Below are 27,109 nucleotides of genomic sequence, written 5' to 3'. Positions count from 1 at the left end.
TGGAGTAAGCAAATTAAATAAGTTTTAGTTGTTGCTGATACTGGGTTGTCTCCAAGTTTTGTGATTAATGAAGCTTTGTGGACGCTTTTTATTAATATAATAATATTCCTTAGAAGGCTCCTTGCCTGGTGCCCCCTCACTGATGGACCTGGCAGCAGCAGCCCCTGTGTGAGTCCTTCTGCTCAGGGGTGCCCATGCTCACACAGGATTTGTTTCTCCTGTTCCTGTGCTACTCATCCCACTGCACACTTGGGAGCTCCTGGCTTTGAAGACACACAGAATTCACATCTTGATTAAAAAGAAGAGCTGTGCTCTTCATCTTTCCTTTTAAAGACCTTTATTTTTAATAATTAGTGTTTTACAGTATTTTGTGTATTTCAGAGAGCTCCTGGATACTCACAATTTTTCATCGCTAGAAAGTGTGTATAAAAATTCCTCTTATTTTTGAGCATGAAAACCAAAAATTGATACTAAGAAGCTTAAACTCAATTTTTGCCATCTTATCAATCATGAACCTGCTGGATATCCTATTCAATCAGTGCACTAGAACTGATATATATGCAGCAACTTGGAAGTGGTTCCTAAATGACTCCATTTAGAGAAAAAATAAATTGAGGCAGCTAGGCAGAAAGTGCTTTAATGTACACTATGCAAGACATATATATGAAAAACTGCATTTAAAATGGTTTTGTGAGAAGAGTAGTCAATGCTAAAACTACTTATTCCTTTAAAAAATATTTTTAACTTCAGTTTGTATCTGTCTGTTGACATTTTGGACTCAGTACTCATGTAACAGAGAACATATATCCATCCTCAGGAGATGGATTCATCCAAGCTGACTTAATCATACTGGGATAAATCTGATGATTTCTCATGTGCATGCAATTTAACTTTTCTTATTTATACACGTGGCTTATTCCTCTTATTATTGCTGAAACACTAAGTTGCAGACAGCTTCATTTCAGCAGCACATTAAGTCTAGGCAGCACAATGGTGAAAAAGCTGTTTTCTCCCAAAGGGCTCTCTAATTAATCATCACTAATGAAGCTCTGCTAATTAACAATAATGGGGGTGGTGGAAGGCCTAGAAGAGTCTGAGGGCTGAGTCCAGGCTGTGAGGATTTTGCTTCCAGTCCTTCCCAAGTGCAACCCACCCAGGGCTGCTCTGCAAATGGATTTTTAACAGCTCATATGTTCTTGTAATATTTACTCAGTTCTTAGACCCTCCTCAAGTTGTTGTGTATGTTTGACTCCAATCTGCTTGGTCTGTGTGTAGCTGCTTTGTGCAGGCCTGTTAAATGTGTTTGGCTTTGGATCAGGACAGAATGGAGTGGAGTTCTCTTGCAAGATTTCCAAGATTATAAGTATTCCCACATATTCCTCTCACTTTTCTTTAAGTGTTGTACTATTTCACAGCTAAGTACATAAAAAAGCCCCCATGGCCTGGGTTGTCAGTCAGTGGCTACAGGAAATGCAGATTCAGGCACTTATCAAGCTGCACTCTGACAGTTTTGATCATGCCATCTCATGGCCTTTGATTTTGATTTTTCCTAAAAGGAATCTATGACTTTTACATTAGTGGGAATTTTATGGAGTCAGCTTACTTTACAGTTTAAAAAGTTATTAGAGCATACCATGAAAGAAAATACTTTTGTCCCACTGTGCATGAAGAGTATTCTGTTACTTTGTTTGCATGGAAGATCCTTGCATTATGTTTCCATTTTAAACTCTCCTATTTGATTAATATTTTTTATTTCTTTTTCTTTTATAGTTTATCCCTTAGGCTGGATGAAATGAACTCATGAGAAGCCCTCAGAAGGCTGTTTGGAAGAGAGAAGGAGAGAACTATTTTTAGTGGAGCTACAAACAGGAAACCACCAGTGGCCAGATAAGATATTAAAAATTTAAAACTGTCGAAGCACCTCATCCCCAGAAGGACAAGGATTATTTCAGGTGCAGTTTTTGACTTCCATGCTTGCTGTTTCCCTGTGCCTTGCCAGTCCTGTCCATACGTTTCTTCCCAGTTTGGGGCTGGGAATTGCCACTGTCAGGCCCAGATGAGAGGCTGGGACTGAGCCTTAAGTTGCTGTTCCTGTTAAAGATCTGAGGAGAGAGGAGGTTTTGTGCTCTCAGTTGCTGAGACTGCAAAGCAATAACAAACACAATCCCAGCACTAAGGACAGCAGAAATACTCTGAAATCCAGGATCCACCTGTTCTCTGGCCCGCAAAACTTAGAAGAAAAACAATTTAATGGCTTGCCTTCACCAGAGCTGTGTGATCACCTCAGGCACATGAAAGCCTACATGCTCCAAGGCTGTTTGGTTTATTATTGATTTGATCATTGTCTTGGTGACAGTTAAGCATTGCCTTGGTGACAGTGAGGATGTCAGCACTGGTGACTAAGTGGCCACTTCCATGTGGTACTTTGTGTATGACAAAGTCACAACTTTTCTTTTCAGGTTGTGGTTTCTTGAAACCATGTCCAAAGATAGCTGATAGAGCCCAAGATTTCTGAAACAGAGTTTGACAGAAATTTTAGACAAGGGAGCAAGGTCTGAAGACCATGAGTTATGCTTGTGATTTAATACATAATTCTGACCATGACCTGTCATCACTTCAGGCTTTGCACTGAAAGTTGCACCCAACAAATATTTGAGAGCACAGTGTTTTTATAGAACTGTTGTCATCTTTTGAATTACACAAGAATGACTGGGAGAGAAACATGATTATCTCCAAACAACACAAAATCATCAGCATTTTCAAAGTCCTTTAGAATTTGTGGTTTTGTCTTTAATTGTGCTGTTACTGTGCTTGCTCATGAGTTGTGGGAGATAACATGTGATTATCATCTGCCTACTTGATCACATGCACATTTGTGATGCTTGCAAGAGCAAACATTATTGGCTGGGATCTGCCACACTCTCAGAGTTCCAGAGACTGTTTCCCAGACAACAGCACAGTCCCCTTGATCCACGAGCTGTGCACCACCGTGGACCTGTGCTCGGTCTAACACCTGCTGGCAGCTGCTGCTCCCACTCCTGACACAGACAAGATGTTTGTAGAGCCATAATCCAACTGCCTGAACTCTGCAAATCAAGGTAACTGCACAACCTAAATTAAAAAGTCAGAATGAGTCAAGCAGCACCTACCTTGTTACAAATTCTGAGTCAGTTTTTAAATTGAAACCAGATCATTCCTTGCCAAAAGCCATTTAAGGGCCATGTACCTGTTTCAGCCCTCTGCTGCCACACATAAAGGCAAGCACAGCTGTGCAAGGTGGTAAATCATTTCTCTGTAGTAATTGGAGAGTGTTAAAACAAAGCAGCCCAGAGGGCAGGTGGAAGAGTGAGTGTCAGAAGCAGCTCAGGCCAGCTGGGTGGGATCCTGTGTGCAGGGCGTTTACATTTTGGATGTTGTCAGGTGGGGGAGGAAGCTGATAAGAAAAATAATTATTTGCATTCAAATTATATAAACAGTGCCAGAGCCTGGTTAGTGTAGGCAGTGTTAGACAGAGTGTTTCCCAACTGCAGGAGATGTATCACATGCTGGGTAAGGAAGGTATATGAGGCAACAGCACTCTGAAGGTGTGCAGCTCTAAACCTCTTGGCACATTTTATGGCAGAAAAATAAAACAAAAAGGAACTGAAAATCAAATGGCTGTCCCAGATCACTCAATTTAAAATGCACATTTTTAATGTGACCTAACTTAAACTCTGTGTTATGAGGAAAAGATAATGTCTGGGTTTGAATTTATTGGGGAAAGGGGGCAGGATACTGGTGGGATTTGGGCAGGGTTCTTCAAGGTGTGCAGGGGATGGGAGAGATGTTAAATGGCAGGTAACAAAATCTCTGTCTCCCCTTGATGTTCTTAGCTCCAATCAGCTAAAACTGAGTGGCTGTAGCAGCAGTGCAGCAGCATCACCAATCAGCAGTTCAGATCCCAAGCTGTCCTTCCACATCAGGCCACAGGTTTCTGAAGATCTTATAATTAATTCTTTTGTTTTCACTTGTTGAGAACAACTTCAAATGTGATTGGAGTATTAAATAGATTTTGCTTATTGATCCTGTGATGCTCAGTCTGAATACCCTCTAGGTTTGCAGAGGGGCTCTCTGGGGTGTTCCATTCCCTCTGTGGGCACTATGGGAGATCCACAGGAGGATCTTTGGGAGATTTACCACCTTCTATAGCACTCCTTCATATCCCTTCTGACTGCAACTCTGTTTTCAGAGCTCCTCCAAGAAAAAGCAAATCCATGGTCAAGATGAAGAGACCATTCTCTCTCCAACAAAAGACTGCCTAAAGTTTTTAAAACATATCCCTCCCTCACTTTCTCAAGAAGTTGAGAGCTTCTTCAACTGCATTCTGTGAATCATGTCCTTGGCTTTTCCATTAAGTACCAAAGGCTCTTATCTGACACTGAGTGCACAGGTTCACAACAGGACATTTGCACCCTGAATTGTTCTCAGGTTACCTGAGAGCAGCTTGATTGAAATCACATCCCAGAGAGTTGTACAGTGTAATTGTAGCTGTGGTGACCAATATCTGCAAAGGGGAGAAAAGCTGCTAAATCACAGATGAGGACTTGTGCAAACTGAACTCTAAAAGCCTGTTCTCACAGGGACACATAGGGAGTGGAATACACACACAACACATGTGATCCAGCCCCCTCTCGTGGTTTTTCCACACAGAAGGCAGGAATTGACTCCAACTGATTTCTTAGTAATGATACGAACACCTGCATCTCTTCTCTGAAAGCTGATGTGGTTACTGGCATTTCACTTCTTCTTAGGGAGTGACAGGTATTAGTCTGAAGATAGAAAATGATAATCTGTAAAAATTTTTATTTGTATTTCCTAGGCAACTTGATGGCTATTTCTGGTAGAATATGAAGGAGTAAGGGAAGGAGATTTGTTGGCTATTTCTATGAGCTGTTTTTTCTTCAAACTGAGGGAGGAAGCAAATACTACAGGATAGAAAACAAAATTCTTCTGGTCAACTGCTAAAGTGCAGAAACAAACACAGGCATTTGGTGTCTTGCACTGCTCTGTGTTTTAGTTGAATTAAACAGAATTGCATGATACAAACGAGTCAGTGCTTGTCAGCAGGTGGAGAACAAATGCACTGAACTGAGAGAACTGCTGCAGGTCTGGCTAAAGCCAAGCTGGTTCCAGAGGGCGTTTTGGGGTGCACAGCACTGGCCAAATCAGCCCTGATCAGTTGTTCTTGCTCTGCAGCACCAGCAGGGCCTTCCTGTCATTTCTCCATTTCTTTACGGCTCACTGTGCAAACAGAAATTTTGGTGCCTTGTTCCTCACATGGCTCATCCTGGCCACGTGAAGAGCTGTCCCAGAGCAACAGGAGCAGCCCAGGACAGAAATAACTGTCCTCAGGTGGCACCAGGGCCAGCTGCCCCAGCGCTGCTCCCCTGCCCGAGGCTGGGAGGTTCATGGAGCTCAGGGCTCCCCAGGGCTCTTTGCTGCATTCTGCTCCTTCCCCTCTGCCCTGGGCCAAAGGAGGGCTCCAGGCCTCAGTATGAGGAATTTGGGACAACATCTGTTCTGAAGGAAGGTGAAGGGCTTTGGGGTGGGAGGGCAGATTGCTGCAGCAGTGGGAGCACTGTCAGGACTCAACATCAGCAGTGAAACGGTTAATGCCTTGCAGAGGAGGTAAAACTGGTAAAGAATGCTGGTTACTTCAATAAAAACACATTTTCAGTGTTGAAAGGGAAATATTTTTATTCCATTTATGATTCTCTGAAGAGACAAAGAGATGCACCAAAGCATGTTAATCCCTGCCACAGTGTGAGCTCTGTTCTCACCTAACAAATGTCTCATCATGGAAACTCATTTGTGCCTAACACCACTTTTCCAGAATGTTCTGTAGTGGTGGCATTTCCTCATTGGTGTCTTCTTTAGATATTAATCAGAAATCTGGAAGGATCAAAATTACTTGAACAAAATTCCTATTAAATTATGGGCAAAAATGGAGGAGTTGGTACCACCCTGAGGTATTGCTGTGCTTGCTTTCTGTCAGTAAAAGTATTTTTTATTAAAAGCACCATTTGATTGATGTGACCTTGTCATGCAGGGATACATTATGACTTGCCAGGAATTAATGAGCCAATTCTGGAAGCACTGAAAAGGAGCTTTGCTAGCCAACAAAAGTTTTCTCAGAGAAGTACATTCAGGAAAATAGAGCCAAGCATGAGGAGACTGACAGCTGATGAAAGTGTGTTTGTAGCTGGGCAGCCATGAGGAATTGTACCTTGGAAGTCATTGAAGAGGTATGTCTGGAAAAGACATATTTTCTATCATTTCAACTGCCAGATTGACAGAGGGAGTGGGAATTTGTTTTTCCAGCTCAAGAAAAGAGCAAGACTTTTGAATGGTTTTTCTTAATATTGCCTGTGAATACCAGTATTTCACACCAATAAAACTTGGATTTCAGATCAAGGAACTTGTGCTGTGTTACTGCAGCACAGCCATACTTCAGAATATGACAGGGGGGAAATACACCACAAAATACAATTTTCTTTAGTGTAAGAAACAATGAACACCTCAGGTGCCATGTGAGAAGTGCAGAGCTGTGATACCTGAAGCAGGGCAGCAACCAGAGGCCGTGGCAGGAGCACAGCAGGTGAGCTCAGAGCCTTCCCCTCTCACCCCTCCCTGTACCATCCCTGCAGTGTCACCTCTGCCCAGCTCGGCTCTGGTGACCCATGATCAATGGCACTTCAGGCATGCATTTCCCTCACAAGTGCAGCCTGAGTCACTGCCATTGTCACCAAACCCTTCCCAGGGTGCAATTCAGTGACATTTTGTGCTGCAGAGTGCCCTGGTTGATCTCAGGAGCAGGGCTCTGAACCAGGGTGCTGTTTGCCTTCCAAATAGAAACACAATACCTGGATTTTCACATAATAGTGTAGGCTTGATTGGGTTTGACAATCTGGGGTTTAGGTACCCACTGTGGAGAGCAGGAATGACCTGGATACAATGCTGTAGATAAAGAGACTTTTGGGTTGTGAGTTATTTCCTGATATTTATGCTTTTTGGTCAAAATCAGGAGATTTTTATGAGGCTGCTTAAAGGGAACAAGTCACACCTCCCTTCTGGCAAACATGGGTCTGGCAATACAAAATCTTCATGCCTCATTGAGCTTGGGAACCCAGAGCACTTTCCCACAGAATTCCCAGAGCAATTTCCAGTATTTCTTAGCCATGCCAAGGGGATTGCTCTGCCAAAATCTGAAACACAGAATCACAAGGCCCATTTCAGGCATCAGTTGTACCTAGCAGCTGAGAGCAAACAGCCCCTGAAAGGCACATGTGGACTAAGGTATCTCATCATGGGTTTCCACAGGTTTTTATGTTCTCTTGTCCATCATCATCATCCTCAGGGATCATTTTGGTACTGCCTGGGACTGGACAAACTCAACTGACAGAATGGTTCATTTTATTTTATTAGTTATTAGACAGATACAACACATAGGGACAAAGCCGTTGGATGTTATGGTATTATAATGTATGTAAATAATTCTAATGTTTAGGATGTGCCACTTTTTATTCTGCAGTTACAAATGCGCATTTCATTTTCCTGAAGTCTGGCTGTTTTATTTATAATTGTGTTATTTCTCTTACAGGACAGGTTTATAAGTAGCTCCACACTTGCTATCACTCAGATATAGAAAGCTACTTTAACAAATCTCCTGTTAAAATAGCCTGAAGTTTACATGAGCAAGAACTGCTGAAATCTAGCTCCTAATCTGCACCATATGTTGGCATGACTCCTTCTTGGAGATGACATTTTGCTTTGCTTCCAGTAGATAACTTTTCTTTTAAAGGAAAAAAACCCTGATGCGAGGCTACAGGCAGCCTGATGGATAAGGGGTGGGTATCTGCTGCAGTGTTCCAGGGTCACTGCCTTCCACAACTGTGTCACACTGACACCTCTCAAAATGCTTTGCACTTTTAACATCCTTTGCAAAAATCACTCGGTGGGCACTCAGGCTACAATGGATTTAGAGCTGCCTCAGAATCTCCCAGCAGTAACCCTGTCCACTCTGGCAGATAGCAGAGTAGCCACGTTCAGGAATAATGTGAAGTACAATCAAGATAGGTATGCCCAGAAAAAATGTATTAGCTTAACAGCTCTCAATTAAGAATTTGCTACTGGCTGAACCTCGCATATCTCATTGAACAGCAGCCTCTCTGTAGCAGAGCTGCCGGTTCATGTCGGGATGCACAGACACGGGATATTTACTGCGGGTGGGCGCTCCCAGCCTGGCCGGGAATGCTGGCACGGCCGGCGGTGTCAGCTCCGTGTGATCCGATCTGTTTCGGGGACGTTTCCCCTGTGCTTTTCCACTGAGGCTATTTCTGTGCGGTGAGGGGCGCACAGAGGTCACTCGGTCTCTGTTTGTCACCAACCCCGCTCGCTCCGAGCCACGGCACCCCGGCCCTGCGGGGATTTCAGAAGGAAGCGCTCGGTGGCGCCGAGCATGGCCCGCGGCCGTGTTTGGGGCAGTGCCGAGCACGGCCGGTGCCTGTGGGTGCGTCTGGGGCCGCGCCCGCTGCTTTCCGAGCGCCGTCAGTGCCGCTGCTCCCCGCCCATGACCGGAGGCGCTCGGGGGCAGCCCCAGCGCTGCGGGTTACGAAACCCTTACGAAACCTCTTACAAAAGCGCCGGGCCGGGCCGGGCCGGGCCGGGCCGCGCCGCCGCTCGCGTGACGTCACACCCGCCTGCGCGCCCCCTGCCGGCACATCGCGGTAACGGCCGTGCTGTGACGTCATCGGCCACCTCCGGCAGTGCTGACGTCATCAACACGCAGCCCGGGCCTCGCCGCCCCTCGCTGCCTTGCCCTGGCGTAGTGGGGCCGGGCTGGGCCGTACGAGCCCGGTCTGAGCGGAGCGCGGCTCACAGACCGCACCCGCCCGTGTTTGCGCGACGGGCGGCGGAGCCGGCGGTGCCACCCCCGGGCGCGCCCTTCACGCCCAGCCCAGGCCGAACCGGGCCGGGGGTCACGGGCGGCGCCCGGGGCCGCCCCAACCTCACCCCGAATGTCCCCGGCCGGGCACGGCCCCGGTCACGCGGTACACGCCCCGTGACGTCAGCGCGGCGCCGCGCGGCGATTGGCGGGCGCTGTCCGCGCAAGCGCGCGCCGCCGGCGGCAGAGCCGGGCCCGCGGAGCCGAGCGGCGGCAGCGGCGGCTCCGGAGCGCGGCCGGGCCGGGAGCGGCCCCGCAGCCATGAAGATCTGGACCTCGGAGCACGTGTTCGAGTAGGTGCCTGCGGGGCGGGGGAGGCGGCCGGGCCCGCCCCGAGAGCGGGGGGACTCGTCCGGCGGGCCGGGGGCTGCGGGGACTGCACCGGGCCAGGGCCGCGGCCTCTCGGCTCCCCTGACCTTCCCCCGGGCTGGGGGACGCTCCCGGGGCCGGTGCTCGGGGCTGCGGGAGCTCGGCAGGGGCTGAACCTTGCGGGGCCAGCGCGCTGCCCGCTCCGAGCCGTGTCCTTGTGCTGCCCCCGGCTCCCGGGCACCGTGAGGGCCTGCTCGCTCTGGGGCTCAGCTGCTCCGGACTCCTGTGTTAGAAATGATCTCAGGGAGAACTCGTTTGAGGGAAGTAGAAACTTTAATAAATCACTCCAGTATTATGAAAATCTGGATAAAGGGCAGTCTTTTGGCATTGTGTCACAGGGGAAAAAATCTTTTCCAGTTATAGCAGAACCAGCACACCCAGTTAGTCAGGTATGTTGTGTTTTTATGAGCACTGCCCACTCAAGGAAATAGAGGTTTTTCTCCAGGGGAGGACACAATCCTATTGCAAACCGAGTGTGCAACTCGGTGTCCTGCTTGTGTTTGTGCAGTCACCCCTGGGAGACTGTGATGACAGCCGCCATGAGGAAATACCCCAACCCCATGAACCCCAGCGTGGTGGGTGTCGATGTCCTGGACAGGCACGTGGATCCCAGCGGGAAACTGCACAGCCACCGGCTCCTGAGCACCGAGTGGGGAATCCCGGCCATTGTGAAATCGGTGGGTGTTGTGTCACAGGCCACAAAGGGACACCGCGGGGAGGGGAGGCTCCTGAGCCAGCTGCTGTCATAGATGTGTATCGTTTCACAACTGTAATGGTTTAAAAGTTTAATGGCTTAAGCATTTATGTACGGGGAAAGCTTAACAGCACCCTGACAGCCAAATCTGCACCTCAGGCTGCTTCCATCTGGAAAATAAGATCTACCTCAGCTGAATGGCTTTGTTTTAAGCTAAACCTTACCTGTGTTCTCTTGGTGTCTGTTCAATGCAGTAACCACTGCATTTAAAGGCATGAAGAATTGCAGTGGGTTGGTGGAATTGATGCCATCTCTGTTTGCCTGTCCCCAGCTCATTGGCACCTGCAGGACAAGGACATATGTGCAGGAGCATTCTGTTGTTGACCCTGTGAAAAAAACAATGGAGCTTAAATCCTGTAATGTAAGTAGTTGTGTTTATGCCTCTCAAATGGAACACGCCTTGTACTTACGAAAAGGAAAATTATCTTGAAAATAACTTGAAAATTGCATTGGAACAGTACAAGTTAAAGGTTTAAGTAACGTGGTTGGAGTTGGTCAGTTCTGGTTTTCAGGAAGGAGCTGCTTGGCTTTTGGATCTTGTCACTGCTGAAGCTGTGAACACACTGATGAGCAGGAGGAGTTTTGGGGGAGGGGGTGGTGTTAAGAAAAATGTTTTAAATCCTCTTGGTGTAGGTATAGTGTGACTGTTTCCTAATCACATGACATTTTGCTCTCTGTAGTATTCTGTTATTTGTATTAAAGGGTAATCCTGTCCTGTGTTCTACAGATTTCATTTACAAACCTTGTGTCAGTAGATGAGAGGCTTGTCTATAAACCACACCCTCAGGAACCACACAAGTGAGTACCCCCTGCTCTGAGATTGACTGGATTTTGCTTTGAACATGTCCCTGGTTTCCCTTGATCAGAAGATAAGAGTTACATGGCTGTTATTTACAGTAAATTGTCTAAACCAGGATTAAATGGACTGTCACTTCCTGCAGTGACATTGGTTCTGCAGAGCCCTGGGAGACTTTGTCCTTCTGTGCTGGAGTCCAGTCCAGTTCAGGGTGTGAATTTGTGTACATCTGCAATTTTCAGCTCCTTGTTCCACATTTATGTGCCTTTAGCCTCTAATTTTAGAGGTTTGTGTTTTGGTGGTTGCTTTGTATTTTAATTTAGGGCTTAGTGAGTCTGTACTGCTGAAGTGGTGACAGTTCTAGGGATTCTGACATTGGAGTTGTTTCTGTCATGGCAGTCAGAAATGTTCAATCCCTGTTGTTGAAGGGGATGTTTTAATACTTTTCCCAGTATTCAGTGGCTCCAGATCTGCTGTTTCCACTCTTAACATCCTGCTGCTACAGATGGAAATGGCTGAGAGCCCCAAAGGGAGGCTTGGACTTGCCAGGCACCCTTGGGATTTATTTGAGAGGCAGAAGCATAAAGCAGTTTCACAGTGGGTTGTGTTCAGGGGGCAGGAAGTTCTGTGTTACAGAGCAAAGCTGATGAGGAATGTTCTTGTGGGGGAGGAGGGGGTTTCTCTTTTAAACTACTCAGAGTAATTCAGTTTCCTGCTCTGTTCCAGAACCATTCTGACACAAGAAGCAATAATATCTGTAAAAGGTGTCAGTCTCAGCAGTTACCTAGAAGGGCTAATGGCAAACACAATTTCTTCCAATGCTAAAAAAGTAAGTATGGCCTTTGTGTGAAATGTGTGATCACTGGCTAAATGTCAGAGGGAATAAAGATCTCTGCTTTACTTTTTGGCTTTGTCAGCAATCTTAGAAAGGAGCCCCACAGTTCTGCTGCCTTTACTGCAGAGAATGAACGCTCAGCATGCTGAACTTACTCTTGTTTTCCTCTTGTGAATGGAGATCAGATAAATTATTATTGGCAGAGCTCTCTGAATCTTCACTGGAGAAAACACCTTCAAGCAGTGTGACACTGTCATTCTTGTGCTGCCCTCTTGATGCCATCTGTTCATTTTTGCTGTCAGAAAGGAATGTATGGATACAGACCTGGAACAGTCATGTGGGAGCAGAGGAGCAGTGTTTTAGCTGAGAGTGTCCTCTGGCTATCCAAGGATACCTTGAGTTCAGCCTCAAGAATGATAAAGCAGTCTGGATAAAAAGTATTTTGTGGATCATAATGTGAGAACTGCTGATATAAGGAATTGTTTTCATGAACTCAAAGGCAGAACATGTTCAGCAGTAGTGCAGTTATTGAAATAACATCAGAGGCATGAACTTCTGTTCCTTCCTCTTTCAACTACTGTGACTTCAGTCATTTCAGTAAGAATTTAACTGATTGACTTACTCACTAAGATTTGCACTCTAATAAACTTTCCTTTAACTGTAGGGCCGTGAAGCATTGGAATGGGTAATTAAAAGACTGAATGCTGAAATTGAAGAGTTGGCAGCTTCAGCAAGAGGAACCATGAGGAATTCGATGGCAGCAGCAGCATTTGTAGAGAAATGATAATAGTTCTTAGACCTGTGTCACTAATGAGGCTTAACAACCTGCAGCCTCTCTCCAGGCCTAGATACATGTGTCCTTTGTTATTTAAAGGATGTGTGTATGAGGCATGTTATAAATTTAATTTGGAGAATTTTTCCCAAGGCTGAGGCTCAAAGGCTGTTTAATGTATTGGGTCAGCTGGACCGATGAAGAAATAAATTTAAGTGTAGTTCCTGTATTTACATGAACACTAACTTATAATGTTTGCAGATGTGAAATAGCCTCATTTAGTGCTGAGGCTGCATATGGTGGAGGACACTGGCATGTTAGGCTAACTTTTATTTTTTGTGTGACTTATGGACTACCTCTTTTGGGACCAAGCCCAAAATTAAGCAGAATGGTTGTTCCAGCATTGTTCTTTTTGTTGATTTTTGACAGTTGTGTGATACAACTTGGTTTAACAGAAAGCTTATTACTTGATGCTTGAAATATAAAAGAATGTACAAAATATTTTTTGATAACCTTTTTAACTTGACTGGTTGAACTAACACGGTACTCAAATTGTTTTTCAGGCACTATAGGTAAAACATCAAAGTGTCTCTTACCTACCTACCAAGACCTAAATCCTGCTTCTAAATGCAACTTCAATGAGCTGGGCATGTAGTACCTTAAAGTCAAATTTTATCTTAAACTTCTGCAATAAATATCTCCCTTTCTAAAAGCCCATTACATAAAGGTACGATAAGCACAGAGCCTTAAAATCTTGTAAGCTGCTACAGTAGTGGGTGTTCACTTCAAAGAACCAATTAAAGACTAAAAAACCTTTGTGAAAGTGGCTGAGGAGATACCTAAACATAAAAGGAAATAGTATTTAGCAATATACTCGTTAAGTAGATCAGAAATAACCTGTCCCATCCAGTGGCTGTTGTGTTGTGCTTCTCTTTAACCTGAGTTCTGAGTTCCAGTTCCCTTCACCCTTTGAGCTGATTTGCTCCCAGCCCAAGGCCCTGTGTGTTCCCAGGGGTTTCTCTTGGTGTTTCCTGGTACTCCCTGCAGGTTCCTGGTACTGTCCCAGTCACTCCTGAGGCAGGGAAAGGTCAGCCCTTGGCACGTGCCAGGCTGTGCCATGCGGGCACCCCCGGGCACCCCCGGGACTCTGAGCCACGAGGCCCCTTCAGGGGAGCAGCAAAGGCAAAGGCACCGCCCAGGGGGAGCTGATGTGGTATTTTGGGGCCCAAGGCTTTTCCTGGAATTTTGTTTCTAAGCTTACAAGTGATTTCAAGGCTCCCTCAGCCTTTATGAGCTGTAATGTCACCCTGCCCAGCATATTTGATTTTGCATGCCATTTCTGTTAGATCAAATTGCCTATTAAGTACTGTCTGCTTACAGAGCTCCTTTTAACAAACAAGAACACTTCCATAAGGTTTGTGCTGGGGAAGAAAACAGGAATATAGATATCTAACTTTTAAAAATTAACTATTCTAAACAGAATATTTTTCTAAACAGAAATGGCTTGAGACTACCTTACTAATTTAAGTCATTGAGGTTTGCCATACTTTTACAGGAGATTATTACAACTGAAATAACATTTCAATTTTAAAAGTGTATGTGAAACTTCTGCAAAACTGTACCATCATTTCTGATGAAAATGCTTAGCTTGAAATTCATTTTATATGTTTGCTCAGCCATTAGCATCGTTTGATATCCTAAAGTCAGTTTTTTCATATCCAAATTTTTCTGCACTAGGGACTGCATAGTAGAACTCACAGTTTGGCCTTGCACTGAAAAAAACCTTACTGTTTAATTTCTACAGGCATTCAACAACTTCTTAAAAGATAATAAATTTCTTTCTTCTATTTTATTTGTATGCCTGCATTCTCATTCTGTCAGAGTATGGCTTTCTGTTTGTGGCCCTTTTTAAATAAAATTTTGTTTCAATTCTGGCTAATTCCTGAAACTCTGTGGTCTATTTGTGTTTTAGAACTGTGAGGTGAGTAATCTAAAATAAGGAGGCTGAAGGTGAAGAAATCCCTGGAGTGAGTGGCTTTTTTTGAAATGCATATCCTAAAATGCACATTCACAGCTGCTGTGGTCGTTTTTTGCTTCTTAATAACTCAGCTTTTCTGCAAATCTGGCTTTAACTAGCAAGCAGATTTCACAGTTTGCTGTGGAGCATCCCTGCTGTGGAGAGATTTCCAGGGGCTGAGCTGTGTTCAGTGTGGGTGGCTGTGGGTGGGTGCAGCACCACGGGCAGAGGGCAGGGCAGGGAGGAAATGGGGCTGGAAGGAATGGAGGAAATGAGGAGGAGAAAGCAGCTACAGCTGCAGAACAGAACTGAAGCGCCAGGAGGAAAGGATTTTGGAAAAAGGGGAAGGGACAGGAAGTGTTAGGACAGAGGTGGAGGGATGTGCTGTGAACAGATCAGTGCTGAGGGCTCTGATGGATCCCTGCTCAGCCACAGCTCTGAACCACAAGTGCCAGCCAGGGTTTGCTTCAAAAAGAAACCAGAAAAATTGTAACCACCATTTCCTACAACATTGCTGATCTGTCTCTCTGGTCTGTACTTGCATTTATATTTCCAATAAATGTCAAATATAGTAAAGATGAGCACCCACTGTGTGATAACTGCAGCATTTCCAATCTCCTGGCCCTGACAGAGCATTGGGTCAAAGGGAAGGTCAGCAGCCTGCTGAGGTTCATTTTAGTGGAAGAACTGAAGAGTGCTGCTGAAGAGCTTGTGTGGAAGCAGTGAGTCATTTTAGAATCCTTCCATTTCTTATGGTGGAGGTTGTTCTTTCATTTGCCACAGGATCTGTTAATTTCTATCTTAAATAACTCCATAGCTTTGCTTTACAGGTTGCTGTAGAACTGAATTATTCTAAAGGTAAGGCTACATGTTACAGCCAAGCTGAACTAATTGCTTACCTTAGGAGGACCATGGGCACCAGCTGTGGACAAAATATCTTACATCATGATGCTGTTTTGTTATAACCACATTTAAAAAGTAACACAAGTCATTAACCACATGAAAACAGGAAGTAATACACAAAATTTTTTAAACTTGAGTGTACCTGAATTCTGCTCTGCAGATCCTGGGTCCTCCTCAGGCCATTTATGCCACATTTTGTAGAATGGACAGCTGAGACTTGGCTGACAATGCAAAATTATTTTTACTTTGAATCCAGGTGTCCAAAAGTTGAAAATTAACATCTTCATCAAGTAACCTGCAAAATACTGTCCTGTCATAGAAAACAGCACAGAACTGAATCTCCCTCTCAAGATTAGAGCTGATTCCAGTCAGGTGTTTGCTGGCACTGTGTGCAGGGCTGTGCTCAGACAGGAGATTTAGCAAGGGATGACTTTATTGTCATCAGCACGGCATCATTGCCAGGGGCTGTGCAGCAGATTAGGGTCAGCAGCAGAGAGAACAGCAGAGCTTTACCAGCACAGCCCACAATGGCTTACCCAGGCAGAGAAAGGAGGTAAATCCACAGCTACCCAAGGTAGGAAACGTTATTACTGACCTCTACGTTTTGTACAAAGGTGACCGTAATTCCACGTTTCTTGACAGTGTTATTTCATAGGAAAAAGTGCAATAACTTCATTATTTTAAATTCAGACAGAAAGAACTCAGTGAAGAGATGATGGAATTTGTAGACTGTTGGACACTTTTTTATTGTATTGTAATTTGCCTTTGTTTTTTAATATTTGTTCTCCCCTGTAAAACACACTTGAGAAAACTCTGAGATTAAAGGTAGTCACAAAATTATATTTTTTTTAGATAGCAAGGGATTTTTAAAGGCTTAATTACTTTTATTAAGAATACAGGGCAGCAAGCAAACTTGTTATTTCATTATAAGTTATGCATGTTTGGAAAAAGTCATTTGTTTTGCCTTTTGATCTATAAACATTGTACTCTTGAAAGAATTGCAGCCATGTTGCAACAGCTCTTAAATTGCAGAAGCATTATCTATAAGTGTTGAAATATATTCAGGAACTTTTGGGGGTCTCATCAATGGTATAGAAGCAGCTCTGTTTTTAATGTGGCAATTTCTGCATTGTGCTAAATCCCCACAATTTAATGTTTGCACAGTAGGGCAGCCCCCAAGCTCGGTGGCTGCTCCGCAGACACCGCCTCAGCCGAGAGGTGACCTGGGTGGGAGTTGCACCCGTGGTGATTAAGTTAAATCCATTAACTCTCATCTGGCCGTGGATTGTGTAAGAACAGGGGCAAAGCTGGGCTGGGTTCACTGCAGCCTCCTGGACCTTGCACTTCTGGGCCCATAAAGTGTGGCTGTGACGAGGGAAGAGCTTTTTGTGCCTGTCTGGAGAGGCAGCCACGGCTCTGAGTGCTCTGAGCTTTGCAGCACAGTCTGGAGATGAGAGAAGGCAGCTGTGGATCAGCCTCTTGATCTACTCACACTATAATTAGATGCACCTTTTTGAACTGAAATTTAAGCTGTTCTGTTCCCTTTTTAATCACATTTGCCTTCTATCACAACTTCTCTTTATGATATTTTTATTAAACAATTCAAACTAGCACAAATAAAAAATTATTGTTACTATACAGGTTTTCTATCCAGAGGTATGAAAGAAAGGTAACAAAATAAGATCTCTTTTTATCTGATAACAGAACTGCTGTCACTGAAATGTGTATTTCTCAGACACAGAATCAGTTTAGCACATAGTTAGCTTCCAAAAGCAAATCCTGCACATGCTACACAGAAAAACAAATGTGGTTGAACAAGGACAGACCTGTCAGGAGAGAAGACTGTCTGCAAGTGTATGTGTGATGCTGTACTGGTCCCTTGGAAAGGCACAATGTTCTCAATAATTCTGTGGGATCCTGTTACTGAAGCTTTTCTGCACCAAAAGAGAAACTACTAAGAGACCAAGCACAGAGTTTGAAGCATTATTTAAAAAAAAAAAAAAAAGGGGGGGTTAATGCTGTCTTTTTGTTTTGAGATAGAGATCTTTTGTCTAAAATGCTCCTGATTTAACACCCATCATGTTGGGGATTTATTTGGCTTTTCAGTGTCATCTCTTCAACCTACCTGGACCTACTTGGTCTCACTTTTTTGGCCTCCCTGGACCCCTCCAGTGCCAAGACTTTAGCCTCCTTGGAACTCTTTAAAATCCCCTTTTCAGATTCATTGGATTTATCCAGTCTGAGCTCTTCATCCTCTGTGGAATTCTCCAGTCTCACTTCTTCATCCTCTCTGGACCTTTCAAGTCTCACATCTTCATTCTCCTCAGACTTCTCCAGTACCTCCTCTTCAATCTCCTTAGAGCTCTCCAGCCTCACCTCTTCAGACTCCTGGGAGCGCTCCAGTTTCTCCTCTTCAGTTTCACTGGACCTATCGAGTCTCACTTCATCAGGCTCTCCGGATCAGTCCGGTGACAGCTCCTCAATCTCTTTAGATCTCTCAAGTGTCACCTCTCTATCCACAGATTTCTCCAGCCCTACTTCTTCACTCTCCCTAGACCTCTCCAGTCTCACTTCTTCGTCCTCCACAGATGTTTCCAGTCACAGCTCCTCAGCTTCCCTGGACTTTTCCTGTACAATCCCTCCATCCTCACCAGGTGTGTCTGAGTACAGCTCCTCCACCTCGTCAGAATCTCTAGACCTGACCGATTTGAACTATTTCATGTTTCAGCGCTCCTCTGGATTATCTTCATCAGCTCCTGAGGATGTTCCCAACCTCATCTCTGCCCCTTTCCTGGATGTCTCCAGCCTCACCTTTCAGGATGCTTCTCCCCTCAGCCCCTCAGTTTCTCTGGACATGTCTAACCTGACGTCCTTGGTTCCCCCAGACCTGTCCACGCTGACGTTCCTGGATGTTGCTAATCGCGCTGCAGCGGCGTCCCTGGATCTGTGCATCTGACCTGCCAACCCTCCCCTCCTCGGCACCTCCCTCTGTCCTGCCAGCTTCTCTCCTTTATCTGCCCTCTCCTTTCTTCCCTCACTGAAAATTCCTACCTGAGGAAAGTTTAGGGCTTTACAAAATATCTCCTGGCATCTAAACTGGGCATGAACACAGGTCATGCAAATCTGTAATGGTGCCTTGGAACAGCTGCATAAACATCAACATTTATTCTGGAATTTTCGTAGAGCACAGTTTCTGTCACTGATTGATATCCAGTCATGGCTGGTGCCTCACCCAAAGGTTTGGCTTTTTCAGTTCATGCTGAATTTTTATCTATCAAGACCAACAAATAGTAAATAGAGCTAAATGTGTAAGTAACAGCATCCAGATTGTGCATCTCCATTATGGATTTGTATCTGAGTTAATTTCACAGAATTGCAGGCAGAGGCATTTCACAGGGAGATACAGAGAGAGAAAATGTGGGAAAAGAAAATTGTGGAGCAAAAAACAGGTGAGAAATGGGTTAGGGAGAGGAAGCAGAGAAGCTGTGGGGCAGGAATAGAGGAGCATCTAGCTGGGAAAAAATGTCCAACTCCACTGGCATGGTTTTTCTCTGCCAAGCCATCTATGGGGCCTGGGCTGCCCATGAGGCTTAAAATAATCTTAGTGTTAATTATTTTATCTATCAAATTGTCAGATGCTCCCATTAAAGAAGCATTTGCATGTTACATTTCCTTTCTCAATATTTGTAAATACTGCAGTTACTTGTCCTGCTGCTTAAGTAGCACAGAGAGTCTTCCCAAAATCTTTGGTGCTCTCTTGCATATTTTTGTTATCATTGTTATGACTGGGGCTTTGAAACCAAATATATTTCCTTTCAATATCACTGGCATCTTTCTGTGTTAAAAGTGCAGACACATGTTTGTCATAACAAATATTTTAATTGGAAAGCTTTGCTCCGATATGCCACATCTCTCACAAAATTAAAATATGTTTCACACAAAAATAAATGTATAATGTAAGAATTGTTTTCTGCCTCATTTACACTAGTTATTTCTTCAAAATTAAGTAGGAACAATTGCAATATGTGTATTTAAGAAATTAACCCAAAATTCTATAGGAGCTGAGTTGTTCAACAGTTAAAAAAAATACTGATCACTGGTGCAGATCTCACTGTTGTATGCTGGTGAACAATTTTTCTTTTTGTTCGGGTGGCTCTTCCCTGACATTATTGTGTGGGTTGTTAATGGCAAAGGTTCTGGACTAAATGAGATCTCTAATAAAGCTGAAAATTACTCTGTGCTTTAAAAATTGTTTGACTTTGGATAAAAGGAAATAAAAGAGAACAAGACAGAAGTGTAAGGATTTGTTTAAAAGCCAGTATTTAATTTCCTTAAGTATTTTTTATTAATTATTTAGATGAACATTAGGTTCGGATCAAATTGCTCACCTATCAAAAATTATTTGAATCTTCTAATAGCTTTTTGCTTATTGTAGCTGGGAAACTGATTATTTTTTCTTTGTGTCAATAGCTTCTAGTTTGCTATGTTGTCTTTTATGTGTTTGTTTAGAGGAAATGATTGAATTTCAGGTGTTTGTATCAAGATTCAAAGGATGCCCATGGCAAGGCACCGTGTCCCATGGGACAGAACTGTCACAGCCACACAGATCAACTCCAGAATTAAAACAGTCTGTTTAAAAAACATCACTGGCTCCACATGCTTGTAAAAGGTTTTCTTTTTAATGTCTCATCTAGAAAAAAAACAAGAAGCGATGGCACAGAGGGGTAAGAACAGATTTGGATGCAAAAGACACCCATTTAACCTGCTCGGATTCTTCGATTACAAGAGGATTTCTAAGGAAGGAGTTAATGTGTAACTAACAAAGTGCTCTTTAACCAGCAATGAGCCTCACAGAAAACTTGGGCTTTAACTTATGTTCTTTAGGTACTTGACATCTCGTGTATTTCCGGCAAATGACCAGCACTGAACCGACTCTCTGGCTGGTTTTGACAGCCAGACAGGCCCCGGCCGGCCACAGGCGGAGGCGGGACGCTCCCATGCCGGGAAGAGCGCGCACCTTCCCGCACAGCCTCGGCCCGGAGCCGCCGTGAGGAGCCGGGGCCCGGCCCGAGGCCGCCACGGGCCGGGTCCAGAGCCGCCATGGCCCCGCCCAGCGCCCCTCACGGCCCCGCCCGGAGCCGCCATGGCCCCGCCCAGACCCCTCACGGCCCCGCCCGGAGCCGCCATGGCCCCGCCCACCGTCCCTCCCATCCGCGGGGCTGCCCGGGCCGAGGGGAAGGGGCGGGGCGAGCCCGGGGCGCGTCAGGCGGAAAGGGCGGGAGCTGCGCCCCGGAACGGAGCTCTCTGATTGGTCACTGGCGGAGGCGCGCGCCCGCGACGGCGGCGCGCGTGGGCGGTTGCCGTGCGCTGATTGGCCGGCGGGCGCGTCCCCTGCGGCGCGCGCTGACCTTGCCCGCGGAGCCGCAGCCATGGTGGCGTACTGGCGACAGGCCGGGCTCAGGTACGGCCGCGGCGGCGGCTCCGCTGTGAGGGAGCGCCTGGCGGGGTCACGGCGGCGCCGGGGGAACGCGGGGTTGGGGCGGGGGAGGCGGGGTTGGGGCCGGGCCCGCGTCTCACAGCCCTCTGTCCCCCCGGCCGCAGCTACATCCGCTACTCGCAGATCTGCGCGCAGGCCGTGCGGGCCGCCATGAAGCCGCAGTACAAAGCGGAGGCGGAGAGGGCAGCGGTGGCCACGGTGAAAACGGTGAAGCCCAAAAAGGAGTGAAATGTAAGTGGGTGGGGTGGGCCGGGTGCGTGGCTGGAGCTCTGTAGGGCAAGAGCGGCGTTAGCGGTGACTGTGACTGCTGAGTCCATTAATCCCCAATACCTGGGGATAACCGGCTCCGTGTCCAGCCATGGGCGGGGAGGGATCGCGGCTGGCGAATGTGCGCAGGTGTTTGAGCTGGGTACGGGGGGGACGGGAACAGCCTGATCCCATCAGTGGGGTGAGATGTGCTGGCTGTCACACCCCGCATTGAACCTTTGGGGTCTGGTCAGACTTGGTATGGGCTTACACAGAACAGCTGCGGCTCTGCAGTGACACTCACAGGCTTCTCTGTGGTTTTCATGTTTTCATACTTGCTAAGCCAGCAGGCAGCCTCTCTGAACTGCTCCTTCCCCTGATCAGCAAATTCGTTATGTGGGTTATCTGCTCTGTATGAGACGAATGCTGCTTGTACCTTTATTTGTGCCATTCCATACATTACAAGCAGCTGAAATATTTTCTGTTCTGGATACAACAACTTCGATTCCTGATCTGAGATTAAATAATATTACCTTTTGTATAAAGTGTATCTTGTACCCATTCTTGAATTGAATGATTTGTTTTTTTAATCTCTTGTAGGAGCTGATCTGTGGGGAATAACAGCAAACTGCAAAGGCGAGCTGCAGACTGCAGGAGGCGAGCTCAAGACTGCAGTGTAATGTCATCACATGAGCTGTAGAACTTGCCTGTGTATGTAAATTGACATGCTAATAAATGTAATTTCTGAATGTGTGGAAAGTGTAGTTCCTCTTGAAACAAAGTTTCTGTTCTGCAGGGACATTTACTTTTCAGTTCTGTTGAAATAAAAGGCTGCTTTTAGCACAATCTGGACATTCAGTAGCCACATTGTTTATTTTAAGCCAAATCTCTTTTTGGATTTCATGCTGGTATTTCAGGTGCATAAATGAGTGAGAGATTTGATTGTTGTTCAGAACTTTTATGCCTTTTTCATTTAAATTATTACTTTGGAAAAAAAATCAGGGCTAAAAGCTGTATAAACAGAGAATGTAGCATATGGATTTGAAAACTGGAAGCAGGGTAATTGTGCCATGCATGTGCTGCTGGAGATCCAGTCTGAAAGTCTGAGACCCTGAGCAGTGAATCAGGAATTGGGAGAGCTGGTGTCATGTGAGAGGTGGGGAAGGAGGCACAGAAATCTGAATTGTTTATGCTGCATTTTCCTGCTGCTGTGTGTCCTCACAGCAGGGATGACACTGTCCCACTGCACAGGAGAATTGGCTTCAGGTTCCTTCAGCAAGGCTGAACTCAAACATCAGGCGTTACTTTCTTCAGAGTACAACAACCTTTGTTAAACCTTTTCATTGAAGAGTATAACTAATTTAATTCAAAGTTACTTCTTGCAAGAATAAACTATGGGGGTTTGTCTATCAAATGTTTCAAGTATAAAACTTCCATAGAATGGTATATAATCTTTATTTAAAATAATATTATAAATACATTAAGTAGGCAGCTGTGATGACAAGAATTTTTTTTAATGAAGGCAAAATAAGATTTTGTTTTAGTGACTGCCATAGAATTTATATTAACAAACTACAAACCATTCTATGTCATTTTTGTTGTACTGAATGTTAGGAAAAAAATTTACAGTAGTTAGTACCTAGGAAAAAAAATACCACACCAAAACTTTTACACAATGTCACAACTTAGTGTGCTAATGTAACTCAACCTGTAGTTAGAAATAGAAACAAACCACACCATGATAATGAATACAAGCTCTGCAATAATATAAGCCAGCAATGTGATAAAACAATTAGAGTACTTATAAAATAAGAATGTGCATATTCAGTCATTTGCCCCCTGCTGTTTCTGCAGATCTACATCAGTCTGTGGAGTGATAAAAGAGTCACTGCCTTTGGAGGCCTCAGAGATGTGCACACGATCCTAAAACAGTAACGAGTTCAGAGTCAGCAGGGCTGTGTTTACCTGACAATAAATAAATGTGATGAGCTGACAGCACATTTTGCTATTGCTTAAGATCCTGGTCTATATACACAGGCCCAGCGGCTGTATGGTACATTCAGTATCTGGTGATTGTGTTCTGAAAGTGAATCCATTTACAGGAAAGGCTGGTGTGAGATAACGTGTCCTCATAGTGGATTGGTTTGAGGAGAGATTCCATCTCAACAGTTGTTCAAGACAGTAAAGCAGAGCTGCCATGAATTTCAAAAGCACTGTGTTGTAATATCAGATATACTTGGCCAGATGCACAAGAAGTTCTGAAGAGATGTGTTATTTTGAGTATGCAGATGATGGCTATTGCTTTGTCTTTAGTGAATGTTAACAGGCTCATTTGGAGGATATTTTGATACTTTTTACTCTGCTTCCTTTTCTGGCTTGGCTTCTGCTTCCACTTCTACCTCTTCAAATTCCTCCACGTCTGCAGTGGCATCCTGGTACTGCTGGTACTCGGACACGAGGTCATTGGTGTTACCTTCTGCTTCAGAAAACTCCATCTCATCCATGCCTTCCCCCGTGTACCAGTGGAGAAAGGCTTTCCTCCTGAACATGGCCGAGAACTGCTCGGACACCCTGATGAAGAGCTCCTGGATGGCCGTGTTATTGCCAATAAACGTGGCTGCCATCTTCAGCCCTCGCGGCGGGATGTCACACACGGCCACCTTCACGTTGTTAGGGATCCACTCCACAAAGTAGGAGCTGTTCTTGGTCTGGACAGACAGCAGCTGCTCGTCCACTTCCTTGGTGGACATTCTGCCCCTGAAGATGCAGGCCACGGTGAGGTAGCGCCCGCGGCGGGGGTCGCACGCTGCCATCATGTTCCGGGCGTCGAACATCTGCTGGGTGAGCTCTGGCACCGTCAGGGCCCGGTACTGCTGGCTGCCCCGGGCTGTCAGCGGGGCAAAGCCGGGCATGAAGAAGTGCAGGCGAGGAAAGGGCACCATGTTCACCGCCAGCTTGCGCAGATCCGCGTTCAGCTGGCCGGGGAAGCGCAGCGAGGTGGTGACGCCGCTCATGGTGAGGGACACCAAGTGGTTGAGGTCCCCGTAGGTGGGATTGGTGAGCTTCAATGTCCTGAAGCAAATATCATACAGAGCCTCGTTGTCAATGCAGAAGGTCTCATCGGTGTTCTCTATCAGCTGGTGGATGGAGAGGATGGCGTTGTACGGCTCCACCACCGTGTCCGACACCTTGGGGGAGGGCACGACGCTGAAGGTGTTCATGATCCTGTCGGGATATTCCTCTCTGATCTTGTTGATGAGGAGCGTCCCCATGCCTGAGCCCGTGCCACCACCCAGGGAATGGATGAGCTGGAACCCCTGAAGGCAGTCACAGCTCTCACACTCGTTCCTGACCACATCCATGACGTTTTCAATCAGTTCAGCACCTTCTGTGTAATGGCCCTTGGCCCAGTTGTTGCCAGCACCTGAATTGCCTGTGAACAGAATTACAGGAAGAACAACCACAACTTAAGAGGAGAATTTTTGAAGGACTTCCAGGGCCCTTTTGGGACAGCTGCCTGCAGTCAGTTTGCTGGCAGTGTGCTGTGCATACCATGGATAAAGTTGTCAGGCCGAAAGAGGGGCCCGATTCTGCTGGAGCGGACGCTGTCCATTGTCCCAGGCTCCAGGTCCACCAGGATGGAACGGGGCACGTATTTATGGGCTGGAACAAACAAAATTCATGCAAATAATTACTGCTAGTGCTCAAAGAAACAGGCTTAGAATGCACTCTGGAAAGTCCAGTCCACCTAGAGTGGTTTAGGTTTTTGTGGGTTTTTTAATTACTTATTTTACCCTCCCTGTTGGCTCTGCTGAGCACTTACAGTAAGCCTCATTGAAGTACACATTAATTCGCTCCAGCTGCAGTGGGGAATCCCCACGGTAGTTCCCAGTGATGTCAATGCCATGTTCCTCACCAAGCACCTCCCAGAACTGCAAAAGGAAAGAGGTACAACACACTGAGAACGATTTCTTCATTTTCAGCACATGTTTGGCACCAGCTCTGGGAGCTGTGCCTGAAGCAGGGGATGCTCTGCCATTTACACACCAGATCAGAACAGGAATCCTTCTCTACCCCTCCCAAATAAATTTGAGGGAAAAGTTTAGAAGACCATTTATGCTGCTTAGCTATGACCTGTGCACTAATAGGTGGCAGCCCTCAATTTGTTCTCTTTATAGTAAAAGAAAATGGATGTTAGTTTAAAATTTTAAATAACAGTTACTACTTGTGTTACTACCTTAACAAAAAGGTTGTGAGGGTGTGGATTAGGGAGAGTTGCTTTGAGTCCTGTCATGGCACAACAAAGCTGGCACAGGCAAATTTGTACGTGAGCAAGCCTTTGCACAAACAGCTGCTGCTCCTAAATGTCCTATCTTGACACTCATATGGATGTGCTCTTGTGCTGGGCTCTTATCTGGGCAGCAGCCACAGCAGTGTTCATGCAGACACACCCACCCACTGTAATGACCAGGCTATTCTAATATTAAAGCTCTCCTGGGTTAGTCCAGTCCCATTTTGAGTGTACAAATACACCTCTGTCAACAGGTGCATGCTCCATGCTTCATGTGCCATTAAGAGGAATCAAGGTTTGGTGTGGGAGAAGCGAGGAAGAACAAAACAAAACAATCCCTCAACTATCCCATGTCTTAAAAGACCTCCCAGCCCAAAGTAGATAATTTTGGACAACTTCCTACTTATCAATTAAAGAAAAAAAAGAAAGTATGGACATCACACAGCAGAGTAATTGAGGGGTAATTTTACTCCTAGCCCAGAAAGTCAGCAATAGTGACTACTCCCTATGTCACAGCATCCAGTGTTTGAGCTACACAAAAATGCTCCAAATGACACCTGTCTCTCACAGCAGGCCAGTGACACTTTGTGTCATTCTACACTCTAACACAGGTTATGCTGTTGGTTAATATGATCCCATATGATCTTAAAGACCCCTTCCAACACAAGCCATTGTATGATTCTGTGATATTGAAGAATAAAATGTGGCAGAGCTGCTGCATGGCTGAGCTAAAGTACCAGCAACACAACTTCACAGCCCTGGAATTACTGGCTCTGTCACTTGTATCTTGCAGAGGATGTGAGTTCCCCTGGGAACAGGAGTCCCAGCAGGAATGCTCTGGTGCACCTGTAATCCCTGGGCCATGGTTATTGCAAATGAACATTAACCTTAAAGGAACAAATCCAGCTTTTGGTTTCATACCAAAATACTCATGTTCCCTGCTAATATGCCACACTTCCCCCACTGAATTACAAGGTAATTGTCCCCCCAGAAGTCCCCATCCATTGATGATGTGACCTGCTACCTCTGATCCCTGCCAGTAATCAGTGTTGAAAAGAGACCTTACCTTGGATCCAATTTGGTTCCCACACTGGCCAATCTGCAGGTGCACGATTTCACGCATTTTGTGTGGCTCAGACCTGTTGGTGGCTACAACCTCACCCAGGCTCTGCAGCTCCCCAGAACGAGCCCTGTGCCTGCTGCTCTATCAGCTACACCCAGCACAGCCCGGCCCAGGGGCCCTTTTATACCCCAGGGAGTGTCACTCAGCCAGCCAGGGGAGTAGCCAGCCCCAGGCTCTGCACCAGGAGCCCGGGGCCCCTGCCCTGCCTGGGTGCAGGTACGGCAGCACAGGGGCAGCACCTGTGCCTTGGAGAGCAGCACTGTCACCTGCACCCCTTCCCTTTTCTGTGCCTTGGAGAGCGGCACTGTCACCTGCACCCCTTCCCCTCTCTGTGCCCTATCTGTGCCTTGGAGAGCAGCACTGTCACCTGCACCCCTTCCCATTTCTGTGCCTTGGAGAGCAGCACTGTCACCTGCACCCCTTCCATCCTCTGTGCCCTGGAGAGCAGCACTGTCACCTGCACCCCTTCCATTCTCTGTGCCCTGGAGAGCAGCACTGTCACCTGCACCCCTTCCCATCTCTG

At 45.9% G+C, this 27,109-nt stretch overlaps 3 protein-coding genes across 4 annotated transcripts; 2 read left to right on the top strand and 1 right to left on the bottom strand.

Annotated features, from left to right (window-relative positions):
* The first annotated feature begins 9,150 nt into the window (after window positions 1-9,150).
* Window positions 9,151-14,448, top strand: PRELID3B (PRELI domain containing 3B). Its single transcript, XM_064730122.1, has 6 exons — window positions 9,151-9,276; window positions 9,861-10,029; window positions 10,378-10,467; window positions 10,834-10,904; window positions 11,629-11,731; window positions 12,402-14,448. The coding sequence occupies exons 1-6, from the start codon at window positions 9,245-9,247 to the stop codon at window positions 12,519-12,521; spliced, it is 585 nt and encodes a 194-aa protein (XP_064586192.1). The 5' UTR covers window positions 9,151-9,244; the 3' UTR covers window positions 12,522-14,448.
* A 6,289-nt stretch (window positions 14,449-20,737) lies between these two features.
* ATP5F1E (ATP synthase F1 subunit epsilon) lies at window positions 20,738-21,925 on the top strand. Of its 2 annotated transcripts, none has more exons than XM_064730124.1 (3): window positions 20,738-20,890; window positions 21,031-21,157; window positions 21,773-21,925. In XM_064730124.1, exons 1-2 carry the CDS (start codon window positions 20,859-20,861, stop codon window positions 21,152-21,154), a joined length of 156 nt encoding a protein of 51 aa, XP_064586194.1. In that variant the 5' UTR covers window positions 20,738-20,858; the 3' UTR covers window positions 21,155-21,157; window positions 21,773-21,925. The 2 variants fall into 2 exon arrangements, with proteins under 2 accessions (XP_064586194.1, XP_064586195.1); XM_064730125.1 differs by having other exon boundaries at window positions 21,770-21,925.
* A 754-nt stretch (window positions 21,926-22,679) lies between these two features.
* TUBB1 (tubulin beta 1 class VI) lies at window positions 22,680-26,656 on the bottom strand. Its single transcript, XM_064730123.1, has 4 exons — window positions 26,530-26,656; window positions 24,996-25,104; window positions 24,725-24,835; window positions 22,680-24,605 (listed from the first exon to the last, which is right to left on the bottom strand). Exons 1-4 carry the CDS (start codon window positions 26,584-26,586, stop codon window positions 23,527-23,529), a joined length of 1,356 nt encoding a protein of 451 aa, XP_064586193.1. The 5' UTR covers window positions 26,587-26,656; the 3' UTR covers window positions 22,680-23,526.
* Between the last annotated feature and the right edge of the window lie 453 nt (window positions 26,657-27,109).

This window comes from Zonotrichia leucophrys, chromosome 20 (genome assembly GCF_028769735.1).
Source record: "Zonotrichia leucophrys gambelii isolate GWCS_2022_RI chromosome 20, RI_Zleu_2.0, whole genome shotgun sequence".
NCBI classification, from domain to species: Eukaryota; Metazoa; Chordata; class Aves; order Passeriformes; family Passerellidae; genus Zonotrichia; species Zonotrichia leucophrys.
The sequence above is the reverse complement of the archived record's forward strand: the minus strand, read 5'-3'. Positions and strand labels throughout refer to the sequence as shown.

Coding starts and splice junctions, on each gene's coding strand:
- TUBB1 (XM_064730123.1), bottom strand. CDS start 26,586: ATGCGTGAAATCGTGCACCTGCAGATTGGCCAGTGTGGGAACCAAATT. Junction 25,105..26,529: donor GGAACCAAATTGGATCCAAG/GTAAGGTCTCTT, acceptor TTCCTTTTGCAG/TTCTGGGAGGTGCTTGGTGA. Junction 24,606..24,724: donor GCCTGACAACTTTATCCATG/GTATGCACAGCA, acceptor TTCTGTTCACAG/GCAATTCAGGTGCTGGCAAC.
- PRELID3B (XM_064730122.1), top strand. CDS start 9,245: ATGAAGATCTGGACCTCGGAGCACGTGTTCGA. Junction 9,277..9,860: donor ACCTCGGAGCACGTGTTCGA/GTAGGTGCCTGC, acceptor GTGTTTGTGCAG/TCACCCCTGGGAGACTGTGA. Junction 10,030..10,377: donor TCCCGGCCATTGTGAAATCG/GTGGGTGTTGTG, acceptor GCCTGTCCCCAG/CTCATTGGCACCTGCAGGAC.
- ATP5F1E (XM_064730124.1), top strand. CDS start 20,859: ATGGTGGCGTACTGGCGACAGGCCGGGCTCAG. Junction 20,891..21,030: donor TGGCGACAGGCCGGGCTCAG/GTACGGCCGCGG, acceptor CCCCGGCCGCAG/CTACATCCGCTACTCGCAGA.